Source organism: Phragmites australis, chromosome 16, assembly GCF_958298935.1.
Source record: "Phragmites australis chromosome 16, lpPhrAust1.1, whole genome shotgun sequence".
Taxonomy (NCBI): domain Eukaryota; kingdom Viridiplantae; phylum Streptophyta; class Magnoliopsida; order Poales; family Poaceae; genus Phragmites; species Phragmites australis.
In genome coordinates this window covers 4,748,130-4,762,754 of record NC_084936.1, presented here as the reverse complement: position 1 = coordinate 4,762,754, position 14,625 = coordinate 4,748,130, and the positions used below count along the sequence as shown (strand labels likewise).

The 14,625-nt window shown below is 42.8% G+C and overlaps 1 protein-coding gene across 1 annotated transcript; it reads left to right on the top strand.

Moving 5' to 3' along the window:
* The first annotated feature begins 9,838 nt into the window (after positions 1-9,838).
* LOC133894988 (nuclear polyadenylated RNA-binding protein 3-like) lies at positions 9,839-10,156 on the top strand. Its single transcript, XM_062335211.1, has one exon. The coding sequence runs from the start codon at positions 9,839-9,841 to the stop codon at positions 10,154-10,156; it is 318 nt and encodes a 105-aa protein (XP_062191195.1).
* The last annotated feature ends 4,469 nt before the right edge of the window (positions 10,157-14,625 follow it).

Below are 14,625 nucleotides of genomic sequence, written 5' to 3'. Positions count from 1 at the left end.
CGGGGTGGTGAACAGTAGCCCCCGAGCACTCGGTTCCCCGAGAACCAAGGAAGGTTATTCTCGGCAGAGAGTGCTCGGGGAGGTGAACAGTGACCCCTGAGCACTCGGTTCCCCGACAACCCTGGAAGCCCCCTGACAGTGGCCCCCACAGGGGTCCAGCGATGAGGTGTTAGCCAGTCAAAGGCCCGAGGCTGCATTTAAGGCCGTGCATGGCCTGTCACCTCCAACTGCTCCCGCCACGCTCGGTGTCAGTTCCTGCCATATTCTGGCAGAAGGGCATGGGGACATTAAATGCATGGGTCCCATCCCGTGCCATCCGACGCACCTCGGGATAACGTCGCGAGACCCGAGGTGTTCTGTCAGCAGCGCTGCTGTGGCAAGAGAACAAGACAGGGCAGGCACGCCGGGCCGCTCTGCGGCTGCCAAGTGAAGACACGACCAGAGGAAGTGGGTAGAGAAGAGAAGGGAAGAAAAGCCCAAGAGCACCCAAAGCCAACAGATACACGCAGACCGAAGAAGAAGGAGCCCCAGGCTCTAGATAGACAAACATTCGTGTAACCAGCAACATCCTTGAGGGACATTCTCAGGGCATTTATAGTATCCACACAGGAGTAGGGTGTTACGCCTTCGTGCGGCCCAAACCTGTCTAAACCCCAGTGCATTTACTTCATTCCGCACTAGATCATTCCACCCCGCCTGCCATTGCATTTACACCCATTTATTTCTCCAGCAAACTTATTCAGGTTCATTCCACCGGCCGAATCTCTAAAAAGGGGTCCCTCAGGATCCTTGCGACAGGAGTTAACCCTCTGACAGCTGGCGCGCCAGGTAGGGGGGAAGCTTCCCTGGATTTGTTTGTTTGTTTTTCTCCTGCAGAAAAAATGGCCAGCGGTCATCGTCTCCAGCTCCAGTGAGGAAATGGAGCCCCTAGCTCAGCAGGCCCCAGTCGCTGCTGCATCCCAGCAACAGCCACGATCTGCACGCACGGCGTTCCCCTCTCAGGGGGACCATGGCGCTGGGCCCAGCAGGGCCGCTACCGCCGTCGCCGGTGCACCATCCAACCCTCAGCAGGTGGCCGAAACTCCTGCCGCCAGGTCCACATCTGGACAGCTCCGGGCGCCGCTGCGGGGTAGGCTCACCTTCAGCGAGGCCAGTCCTGGGAGCGCGCTGCTTGCGGCGTACGCTCTCCTCAGGCACCCGCCACTCCAAGCGGCGGGGGAAAACTCGGAAGGCCGCTGGCTCCATGAAGTAGCCGCCTTAGTCGGCACGGCCGACCGCCAGGTGCTGGCCGAAAGTTCCCGCGCTACCTCACACCGCGGCGCAGGTAAGACCGGCCCATTGTCAGGTGGCGGTTGTACAGGCCAGAGGGCCTCCGAGCGAAGCGCTGCCCCCCTGGCCACTACCGAAGCAAGAGTTTATCCCCCTTTGTTAACCTTCATGTATCTTGCACTTGCTACAATCTCCCTTCATTATTCATCTCGCATTCCTTGCTTTGGTCATAAAACTTCTCCCCCTTTGTCAACAATCTTCCAAAAAGGAATATATGCACATGTTGAACTTAAGGGAAAAAAATATTAGAGCACATGGGAGAGAGTTTCACAAATCATAATCCAATTAAAAATTATACTAATTGTAATGGTACCAATTGAAAGCTATGAAAGCACATGGATCATAATCCATGAAACTCACATAATATAGTCTAAACTCCTCCTATATGTGTGCATACATATGATGAGAAAGAAACATATACACAACTAGACAATATGTCAAGATAGTAAGTTTAAGCTATATTATGCATGTTGGTAGCTTAAATAAATAAAGATTTGACAATGATACCAATTGAAGCGTTTAAGCATTGCATACTGTCAGTGATATGGGAACCGGGGGTTCCCGAGTCCCGAGGCCAGGACAGCACAGTGCCACGTGGCGCCATCCCTCGGGGACCATCTCCCCGAGGGCCCGAGCAAAGACAAGTCTGGGAGGGGGTGCTCGGGGCCATGAACAGTTAGTCCCCGGGTACCCAGAGTTCTCTGAGGATCCGAGAAGAGACAGGCCCGGGAGGGGGTGCTCGTGGCCAAGAACAGTTGGTCCCCGAGTACCCCAAGTTCCATGAGGCCCTAAGAAGCCCCTTGCCAGTGGACCCCACAAGGGCTCTACCGTGAGGTGTCAATCGGTGGGAAGCCCGATGCTGCATTTAAGGGGGAGCGTGGCCGGTCACATCTAACCACTCCCCCCCACGCCTGTCGTACTGAGTACGTCAATCCCTGCCACCGCCTGGCAGGAAGGCATGGGGACATTTAATGCGACGGGTCCCATCGCACGTTACCCTGCGGGGCCCGTAAAGGAAGACGTCTTGAAGATATCGTCGATAGGCTCGAGGCGTATCGCCTGTTGCCCTGCCGCGTCAAACCGTGTCAGATCTACTTTGACCGGACGGGCATGCGGGGATATTCAGAGGCTGGCCAGTGGGCCCCCCCTGCACCTGCTAAAGTTGGGGCGTAATGACCGACAGGATCGACCGAAGGGCGTATTTTCAACCCCTGTAACATCAAATTGTAGTCCTATAATAGTTGCTTTCCATTTATGGCTTACGGGAACTTGTGCCCTCCCGAATCTGTGCGTATCGAATGGTCGTGAGGAGTTGGTGGCGCAATCTGACGGCTCGCATAAAAAGATGACGTGGATAGCTACAGAGAGCTCAAATGCGACGACATTTAGATTGTTAAAGATTTCTTCAGAAAACGACTTGCATATGTGACCGTCATTTTCTAAAAGAAAATGCTGACCACTGAATTCTCGTGTGCAAAATCTGCAAACAACAATACAGCATGCAACAGACTTATTCCAACATACGATGAAAAAATTTGATCCTTAAGGAGAAGATTCCATATCCACTGACGGTTGTCACTGAAGCTTAAACACGCACGGCCCGACGAATACTATGTCCAGTCAGGAAGATGGACCTTTGAGGAAGTGTAAAAGAGGCATATTTTTGTAGGGCTGTCGATCTGTCGAAGCTTAGTGCACTTGACTGCTGACTTAATGTTGGCTAATACATTTGAACAGTCTAACTGAAGAGTAGTGGCCAAGCCGGGATTCAAAAGTCCAAGACATAGGGGGCTTACTCCTTATGTTTCCTTTTATATGACTATTGTTTCTTAATACTCATGGATTAGCTAGCACTATCTCCGTTCTTTTTATTTATCTTTATTAATTTTTCACGGTCTTTAAGGCTTGACTTTGACTACTACTTTTTATAAATTAATATTAATATATAATGATTAAATCATACTTTTATTAAAGTATTTCTAAAGACAAATCTAGTCATATAGTTTTATGTAGCCAATTTTGATGGTTTTTAACATAGTGGGACCAAACTTTTAAAAATTTGGCCACATGAATTCTAAAAGGACAAATAAAAAAGAACGGAGAAAATACTATTTAAGTTGATGGCTCGCTCGTGCAAGGATCTCGATGCGTTGGACGGGCAATAGCCTAATTTAGCTAAGTTTTCGTTTTTCACGTGTTCGTTATAGAACCTTTCCTGGCTCTTATATTTTCTCATGTCATCATCTGCATTTTATGTATCAGTTGAGAAAATAGTATTGGAGTTCGATAAGATGTTTGCGTATTCCTGGAACACGAAATTTTGCTTCAGTGATTGCAGAGGGATATAAGCCAACCTCTATGAGGCTCATTAATTGTGGATCCGATGGCTAGCCATCTAATAATGGGGCTTAGTTGCATTACTTTAGTTTTAGACCATGTTTGACAGGCAGGGATTTGACACAATCCCATGGGATTGTAAGGGAAATTATTTTATTTTCACTCGCAATAAGGGATTGGGGACTCAGCAAGTCTTTTAAAGGGTTGTGAAATTTCAACAGGTTGTATTATTACTACAGAACAGATCATAAGTAGCGTCTTATCAGTATCGGTTCGAACGTAACCAGTATTGTAGATGTATTAGTACCGGTTCTTAATCTCCCGCGCACGAACCACGATTGATGCGCCAAGAACCGGCAGTGATAGACACTATCAGTGCTGGTTCGTGGCTGGAACCAGCTCTGATAGTCACTATTAGTGCCGGTAGGAACTAGAACCGGCACTAATGCCTGTGTTAGATGTATATCCAGCACTAAGCCGCTCTCCCCGTTTCCTCCATTCAGCCTGACACCGCTCCTCCTCCCTAACCGCCGCCTCCTCCCCATCCGTAGCCTCCTCGTCGCCTCGTCGCCTCCTCGTCCTCATCCTCATCGTGCTTCAGCTCGCCGCCTCCTCCTTCTTATCACGCACCGACCACTGTCTCCTCGTCCTTGTCGTGCGTCGGCCTACGGACGCCTCCTCGTCGTCTCCTCGATGTTCCCATGGTGAGCAGTAGCGGTAGTGGAGGTGGAGGGCGTAGATTTAGGTACCGTGGAAGCGGTCGCTCCATCCTATCCAGTCGTTCGGGTTCGGATGACCACCCTCATACTCCCAGCCTCAAGATCCTCAACGGCATATCCCCTTCTTACCCGAAAGGGCCACGAAACACCTGGGTTAGTTCTCAAATTCAATTTAGCAAATTGTATTTAGCAAATTGTAGTTAGCAAATTGTAGTTAGCAATTTTAGTTAGCTAATTTAGGTCCTGAAATTATATATGTATTTTAGTTAAAAATATGTTGGCTTATTATTAGATATGTATGTCATGATATTAGATGTGTATCGCTATATCGGTGTATTAGATATTACCATCACTTCCCAGTGAGTAACTATTTTGGTATTTTCTTGTTCTGTAATTGGTAACTTGACATAATTGCGAGATTATCCACATGTGCCGATTGATATGGTATTGTCATTTTTTTTCTTTGGGCATGTAGAGATACCTATGACTTGTCCTAGATACATGTGCATGCTCATAGATAAAAATCCCTTTGCCATAAATTATAAGAAGGTCAGTTAATATTGTAGTTTGCAGTTAACAAATTCAGAAACTAACATGCCGATTGATCTAGCTGCTTCCTCATCTACAATAGCTACATGACATTATTGCGGACCTTGATGGCACACCACCTGTGGTAACAACTATATTGGCTGATAGTGATAAAATGAAGATCCCTATCTCTTTTAGCATTGCTTTTCCTATATAAGGATATATCACTTTAACAACATCAAACTCTAAAACAGTCCAAAAACTTATGACTAAAAGATCTACTATACATGTGCTTCTACAATCGGTTAACCTGCAACTTGGATACATGTTTTCCGGACTACAGCTAAGCGCTTGAATAGAATGAGGATATACTTCCAATGACTCCTAGGCTCTCGCGGTTACATACAGCTGAAACGGTTTGTGATATGAACATGTAGTTTGTAGCTAGGATTATTTACATAATATTAAATTTATCCTCTACATTGTTGCTCTTTGTATGTAGGATTTTTACTGAAACACTCGGATGCGGATGGATCATAGCTTGACTTCAATCTTATGTCTTCTTGCCCAGCAATGGGGGTACACATTACTTGGTCCTCAATGCAGGAAGGTCCGGGAAGGAAAGTATCAGTCACACCTTAAGTTTCAGTGTGATAGTAACAATTTCATTATTTACAGAAGTCCAATGGAACCTCTATTTGAAGCAACATCTAATGCGCTCATTTATGCAATGAATTATTTTGATGTAATATTTTGGAGTTGAAATTTTAGATATCAACTATGCATGTAATGATATTTGATGTAATTTTATAAATGCCTGTAGTTTGAATTAATGTATTAAGTGTTTATCGTGACCTAAACATTAGAAGAATGGATGCATGTGCATGTGATGCATTTTGGATTGTATAATTTTTTTTCTACCAAGTATCTATCAATGTCAATTCTATTTTAGAATCAACACTGATAATCAGTATCAGTGCCAGTTCATAACAGAAAATCGACACTGATAATTTATTATCAGTGCCGGTTCGTGGATGGAACTGGCAATAATAGTTTCAGTGCCGGTTCAAAACCCAACACTAGTAACCATTTTGAATCGATAATGATGAGGTATTCTATAGTAGTGCATTCTTCAAAATCTAAGACATGTCCTCCAAATAATGCACGACTTGCGCGGCCATCGTTTTCTCAGAAAAACAAAGGCGACCATTGAAAAAGGATATTTGATCAGCGCCCTAGCTTGCCAATTATGCCTGAGCTCATCTCCCGTGCAACATCGGCAAACGACAAGATAGCATGCAGTGGACCTTTTCCAAGTTATATTGAAACACTACATAAAAAAAAGTTATGGGTGATGGTTGGTAACTGTCATTAGTGAAAGGTCTCGTATCTGTCACTCTGAACGCATCGCTGATAAGCCGTCATTGATGATGGGTAAAGACCTGTCACTAATTAGGTTATAGATAACGGGTCATAACTTGATCCGTCATTAGTGAAGGTCATCGATGACGGGTCGTAACTATGACTCGTCATCTATGATTGAGTATAAGTAATGGGTTGTAATAGTGACTCATCAATTATTACTGGTGAACATTTTTCACGTTTTTAAACAAAAAAGTCAAAAAAAATATTTTTTTTCACCTGTGGCCCTCAAACACAGGAACTCATTGCATATGCTCCACAAACAACACTATTTTTCAAATTGTTTTTAGTCTTTGTGTTATGTGAAAATCGAATCTGTGACCTTCCCTCGCACGCAAACTTTGAAGAGAAGATTCCGTACCACTGAAGCCTGAAGACGCGCGGCACGAATATTATGTCCAGTCCGCACCATATGCGAGGAAGATGTGACTTTTAAGAAGTGCCGATCGAAAAGCATATTTTTGTAGGGTCGTCGATTTGTCCAAGGTTACCGCACCTGACTCTGACTTAATGTTGGCTAGTACATTTTGTTGAGGATCGAATTGTAATAGAGACAATAAACGGTAGATAATGGAGAGAATGAATCGGTTGGATCTTTCATTGATTGATGTGAATACATATGTCCGTTGGGAAACATCTCACTATTGGCAGTTATTAATCACTTTTGGTTGATAACACTCCTCTTGATTAATTTTGTCATCTATATATAGCACAATGAAATCTGCTCAAAAATCATGTGGAAAAAATATAAAGAGAAATATAGTTGTAATATGCTATAAAAACTCATTAAAAATATAGTAGGAAAATTAGAAGAAAATGATAAGCTAGGTGTGTATGAATGTTTGTATCAATATTGCTTTATTAAAAACCATATATGAGAAACTTTGATTAAAAAAATTATAAAGGAAAAGAGTACAATATGTATGATCTGATGATCATAAACATGTTATAATTTAGGAGTTTACTCCCCTCGAACTTTGTAACTTTTGATGTCATCTTATACAAATTCCATGAATGTATGCCTAGTGTAGATGTTGGTAAGGACTTTGTAAATAAATCGTATAATTGTCCTATGACTATATTTTCAAAATATCTATCTCTCCATTTTTCCTGTAATTCATGAGGATAAAATAATTTTAGGTAATATGTTTTGTTATATTGCTCTTTATGTAATCTGTTTGCATTTAAGTAATACAAGCATCATTATCTTTATAGATAATTATAGATGACTCTAATAAATTAATACTACATAATTCTTGTATGTGGTTAACAATTATGTGAAATCAGACATATTCATATGATACTTCATATAATGCAATTATTTTAGAATGGTTACTACAAGAAGCCATAAGAGCTGTTGTGATGACTTTATGAGAAGGTTGTTCCACTATATAAGAATATAAAGTTTGTCTGTGATCTAACATTATGATATGATATTATAGAGATGAAATAAATAGCCAGCATCTGAATATCCAATCATAGTCATGTCTTAGATTTTTTGATAGAATAAACCAAAAATCATTTGTATCTTAGACATATCTGAGGATATTCTTCACTCTTGTCTAATGGCGTTTTGTTACCGTTGCGATAGCTATGTATAGCTAGCAGGTTTCTTTGTAAATATAATGTTAGGTCTGGTGCAATTTATAAGATATATTAGCGCTCTAATAATACATAATACTGAAATATGAAATTTTAGATATTAGTATCTCTTCATCATTATTCTGAGATCTAAATAAATATTTATTATCGAATGACCTAATTAGTTTTTGATGGATATGATTTATCCATCAGCGCTCTGGCTTGCCAATTACGTCTGAGCTCATCTTCTCTACAACATCGGCAAACGACAAGACAGCATGCAACAGACTTTTTCCATGTTACGTTGAAAAACCTGGATGTTTCAGGAGAAGATTCCATACCACTGAAGCCTGAAGACGCACGTCACAAATATTATATCCAGTCCGCACACATGCGAGGAAGATGTGACTTTTAAGAAGTGCCGAAAGCATGTTTTTGTAGGGCCGTCGATCTGTCCAAGCTTACTGCACTTGACTGCTGACTTAATTTTGGCTAACACATTTCAACAGTCTAGCTGACGAGTAGTAGCCAACCTAGGGTTCAAGAATATAAGACATAGGGGATCTCTTGCGAACATACTACTTACATTTCTTTTTATAACGACTATTGCTTCTGTAATACCTCATTGGTAGCTACTACTTCTTCTGTTCTTTTTTTTATTTGTCCTTTTAGGATTTGTGTGGAAGTTTGATCACTAATTATAAAGATAGGTTATATGAAAACTATATTACTATTTTTCTTTGTAGAAATGCAGTACAATTTTATTACTACATTTTGATATAATGATGTAAAAAGTAGTAGTCCAAATTACCTTTGAAAGACTATAAAAGTCAATAAAGACAAATAAAACAGAACAAAGCTAGGTAGTGCTACTTAAGCTAACGGTTTGCTCACGCGATGATGTAAACACGTTGGACTGCCGCGATGTTGACAATAGCCTGTTTGACTAAGTTTTTGTTTTTTGCGCGTTTCGTTTGTACTGACCCGTGGAATTAAAGAAACGTTGGAAGCCAAGGAAGGAGATACCATGTTCCGTCCCGAGTCCCTACGCATCTGTCCATATGAGAGTATTTTCACGATCATGAAATGCCTGGGCACTGGATTAACTTTCCATTTGTTGCCAGCTTCTCGATTCAAGTTTTTTATTGTCCGGGAAACTGGGGTGGAAACGAGGACGAGACAGTCAGGCTCTCGTTTAGGTAACTGAGTTAAAATATTGGTTTGGCTTGGGCTCATTGCTAGCTTGAGCTGGCTCGGCTTGACTCACGAGCCAAGGTTGCACATCGCACAGGGATAACAGGCGGTGGGACCACGGGTCACATGATCTGAGCTTCTGTGGGTGGAGATCAGTAGATAGAGAGGCGGCAGCCGGCGGGACCTGAGGGCGGAGAGGTGGTGGGTTGGAGGGCGAAGAGGCGGCATGCATTGACACAACGGGATTTGAGCTTCTAAGAGCGGAGAGTCAGAGGCGGAGAGACAGTTGCTTTTAGGAGCCGCCTGTGATATCGCCACACATCGTAGATAGTTTTGTAAATGAACATTATGTGATATAATTTGAGATAGATTTTTACGAGAGTTGTCTGTGATATGGTCGTGATCATAGTTGGTTCCCGTATAGAACTGTCTGGAATACGAAGAGTCAGTTAACCAAATAAACATCGCTTCTTGCTTTATATTCATGCGGGAGCCTGTTAAGGTTTTCTCACTCTCTCTCTATCTCTCACTTCGCTCTTGAAAAATCCACACTATGGTTGCCTCCTCCTCATTATCGCCCTTCCTACTTCTCAATTCGCCGCCGCCGCCGCTATTCAAGTTGCAGTTGTCCATGTTGTCATCCAACAACGATGAAGAGGCCGACAACAGCTAGGTAGTGACTCTTTTCATCGAGGTTGGCTACCACGAGGAGGATTTGGCGGCCAACGATGGCCACCGATGGCAAGGCAAGCATCGAGGAGGACTCAAACCACGAGGAGGAGATCGAGCATGAGGAAGAGAAGTCTAAGTCCGAGCCTATGGACAAGGAATCTGAGCCTGAGCTCAAGGAGGAGGACAACGATGGCAACAATGATGAGGCAGATTTGGGCGATGGTGAGGTCATCGATGAACACGAAGGCGATGAAGAGGGCTTCGATGGTGAGAAGCCTGAGGAGAAGGGTGTCGACGATGAGGGATCCGACGAGGAGGAGCCCAAGGAGGAGCAGGAAGGCGATGATGACGATACGGAGGACACTACTACATAAACCTCCTTCACTATCGGCTGGTAAACCATCTTCACTGTCGGTTTTTTAGCCGACAGTGGGTAACGGGCATTGATAGTCGCCGACTATCACTGCTGGTCGGAGAACCGGTAGTGAAGGTGGTTATCATTAGTGACATGAGCCATCACTAATGAGTTTGTCATCAGTGACGGGACATAATCTTTACTCGTTACTAATGACTAATGAACATTTTTCACATTTTTTGGACACAAAAAAGTCAAAAAATTATTTTTTCACCCGAGCAACCAAAACGCAGGCCCATCGCATATACCCCACAAGCCACGCTATTTTTCACACTGTTTTCAATCTGCGTTCCGTGGGAATCGAAACAACGACTTCCCCCTCGCGCGCGTAGCACCTTATCACCTCTCCTATCACGTAGTTGTGACAGAAACTGGATATTTTATCCTTTCAACCTTCTTTTCTGAAGGTCATTAGTTATAGGTTAGAATCGTGACCCTTCGCTAATGACAGAATAGTAACAGGTCAGAACCGTGACCCGTCACTAATGACTCATTTTGCCAAATTTGGTTGATGGTTATAATTTTACATATAATTTTTTTTCATCCAAATTTGTATTAATAATTTATGAATTTCTGAATATCTCATGCAAATGATCGCAATTTGATAGGTGACCTGGAGTGTCTTCGGTAAAACAAGCATAACTTTTGCATACGGACTCCGATTTTGACGTTTTTTGTACTCTATGGACATATAAAAAAAAGTTATAATCATTTCTCCCCCAGTTTATTGGGTTTGGAAAAAATTTCAAAGCCAAATTTGGCTTGGAAGATTGAGTTCTCACCCCCTGATGTTTCCGCACTATTTTTTGAACACACATTTGTGTGCATAGCCGCCACCCCTTACATCAAATTTGAGAAGAAATGTACAATAGTTCCTATTCTGTACTGCTGAGGTGAGAAAAAATAAAAGAAAATTTAAAAAATATTTGTGAATAGCCTATTGCATTCCACCTATTCTAAAATGAAAGGCTATGTAAATACATCAACTAAAAAGAATAACAACGAATAACTACGATAAAATAAATAATCAACTCCAATCCAATCAATCAAAATTAACAACAATGAGTATCTTAAGTGTTTGATAAATGCTAGGTGTTACAAGTACAACAAAGTTTGCAACTCTATATTTTTTTCTTTTTTCTTCTCACAACCTTGTGTTTATTTTCCATTTAGTGTTATTGAGGTGATAAAAAAATAAGAGAAAAATAAAAGAAAAATACCGTCATTAGTAACTAATGACTGGTCTATGACGACCCGTCACTAATGAGTTTATTTTTAATGATGGGTCACAACTTGACTCGTCACTATTATCATCAGTGACGGGTCATATTACGACCTATCACTAATAACCACTCATTAGTTGCGGGTCTATATCGGGTTTCGATTAAATGGTACATTAGTGACGGGTCGTAGTGGGACCCGTCACTAATGGGTCTTTAGTGACGTGTTCCGATGACCCGTCACTAATTTCGTGTCTCCGTTGTCTGTTTTTTACATAATAGATCCTTGTTTCCTGAAACTTTGTTATGATTAATTGGGCATTTAATGACCTCTAATTAAAAACAATTCAACTACAAAATTGTAGATCTCATCGAGGGCTATAATTTTCATATAAATTTTGTCCTCATCTGATTTTCATACTGTGACTTTGTATGAAAAAATTATGAATTTTTTAAGATAAGTTTTCATCCATTATCACTGTTGGTTCGTCTTACTTGATGCGGCAATGATACTTGACGGAGTTTCACTACCGGTTCATAAGAAGGATCAGAGGTGATAGTATCACTGTTGGTTCGTGACTAGAGCTGACAGTAATAGTCAATTATCACTGTTGGTTCTTTACGAATGGACTTTTAGTACCGGTCCTTGATACGAACCGATAGTGATACTCCATCACTACCGGCTCGTAAGCAACCAACTGAGATGAGGTAGTATGTATAGGGGTTTCTGTAGTAGTGGGAGGATCCCGAGGAGGACAAGGATGATTACAATGAAGGCGATGAGGAGCTGAAGTAAGAGCCTGAGGGCCGACGCCAAGAATGAGGACGGGTCCAACAATGATGAGTATGTTGACGACACCAATGAAGAGCCCAATTACCCGCATTGGTCCCAACTGCTATTGATCAATGACGACGACGCCCCAGCCTCAAAGAGAAGGAAGCTACAATAGATAGTACTGTAGCTATTAGTTGTTGCATCTAGTAGTAGCAGTTCACGCAGCTAGAGTAGGTCTTCCCAAGATGGCATTGCATGTCATCTCGAACTCAACCACGTTGAATAATATTTTTTTAGTTCGGAAGTTGTCATGCTTCCTAAAGGTAACGGGGAGCGATATCTGGTTGATAGGGTGGTAGAAGATCCACGTACTATACCGTGGAAGGCTTGAGTAACTAGCTTGATAGCAAATTAGAAGATATGCATCCCTTCGAGCGCATTAGCGAAGAGAATGTTCAGGGAACTCCTTCGATTGATATGAACTTAGGTGACCCTGTAGTTTTTTATCGTAGGCTCAATAACTATCCAAAAGCGGCCTAGCCATAAGAAGTTATCAGGGCAATCGTCTTGGCTGAAGGAGATCTCAACAATTGACCACTTAACGGCCTGACAACCCTTGGGGATGGCAGCTAATACTTCTCGAGCTACCATCTTGTACTATCTTTTAGACTCGTAGGATGTAGACCCACCAAACATGTGGTCGATCATCCTCTTATTCGACTGAAAAGACATTGGATCCTTGTTGTCCTCACTGCCACTTGAGCTGGAATCGCTACTCTGGGCTACAACCTGGGTCTTCTTTCCTTTGGCCACTTTTTCAACCTTCGCCTTTACTAACTTTTTTCAGATGTGGCACTCATGGATGCTATGGTTGTCAGTTTGGTGGAGGTCGCACCAAGGCTTACCATCACGCTCGTTAGAGCCTGGTATAAAGTTCTTGCCCCAGGAGGAGCCAAGACGCTTGTCGGGACGAGTGTGAGGTAGATCTACAAAAACTTCCACAGAGTTATTTTTCTTGCCCTTACCTCCCTTGGCGTTCTTCTTGCGTTTGAGAGAGAGAGAGAGAGAGAGAGAGAGAGAGAGAGAGAGAGAGAGAGAGAGAGAGAGAGAGAGAGAGAGAGAGAGAAGAGTGGTGGTGTGGCAGAGCACCGTGAGAGGGCAGCACCATCAAGAGAAAGACAGAGAAGAGAGAAAGAGAAGAAGGCGCTACTGCAGATCCACCCATTGGCGCACGTGTGCGACGATGCTCGATTGTGGTCCTGTTCGTGGATCTGCGGTGGTGCCCGCCACGCATGGTGAAAAGGAGACCACCCCCAACAAGGAACACACATGCAAGATGTGGCGGTGGTGTCGCATAGGTGCAAGAAGATCCTAGAGGATCCATGGGTATCAAGGGCCTTAGAAGATGAACACACTGGAAAAGAACGGTCCATGAGCTCTGGCGGCCATCAAACGATTGAAAAACGTAAGTTTGCCTTCTTCTCATGCGATAGGGTTCAAGATTTCAACATTTGTGAGTTAGGGTAAGATTTATGAAAAAAACCCATCTAGGGTTTCGGATTTGAGATATAAATTGGGGATTAGGGTTTCGGGGTGAGGGTATATCTTAAGGGCTTCACAAAAACATCTTATCCCCTCCTTCTCTATGGTTCCTAAGCCCCAATCGGTCAACCCAAGTTCAATTTGCCCCATCCCATGCCAATTAACATTAAATCGAGCACAAAAGTAAACATACCTAAAACGTAGTCAACATGCTCTAATCTGAGGTCAAAATCAACTAACCTGAGGCTAATTTTGGGCTAAACATGATAAATTTGCATCTCATTTACATCGATTTAAACTAAATTGGATCTAATCATAATCGCAGATAACAAAACATAAACATATGTGCATAAACATGACATAATCATAATGATCCGAGCCGAAAACATATGCATCGGGCCTTATTGATCTTAACTGAGGTTAATTGGGTTCATATCTAGGACTAGAGGGCTCTGGTACCAAATGTTGGGCTTAATTTCTCATCTAATCATCATAATTCACTAGCCCTAGAGCATGAACACCTATCAACAGAAGCATGATGACATACCGGAGCCCGTAGATGCCATGAAGAGCTGGATGGCGGATCGAAGTAGCGAGATGATGTAGATGTACTTGTTGGTGAAGATAGTCGGTCCAATGGTAGAGGCGAGTATGCCAGTGAGGTGGAGCGGGTCGCCGGCTCGGTGAAGTAGATCGATGCTGTGGTTGTGAATGACATGGCGATAGCCTTCACCCTACTACTGCGTAGCTAATGATTTCTAGGGTTTGGGTATGTGCGGGGAAGGATAAACCTCATGAGAAAACATTAGCCCATGAGGTGACGGCTTCCTTGTTTATATAGCACAGCATGAGACCACAACTAATTTTGTTGGTTGCGCTTTGAACGGAAGC

Coding starts and splice junctions, on each gene's coding strand:
- LOC133894988 (XM_062335211.1), top strand. CDS start 9,839: ATGGCCACCGATGGCAAGGCAAGCATCGAGGAGGACTCAAACCACGAG.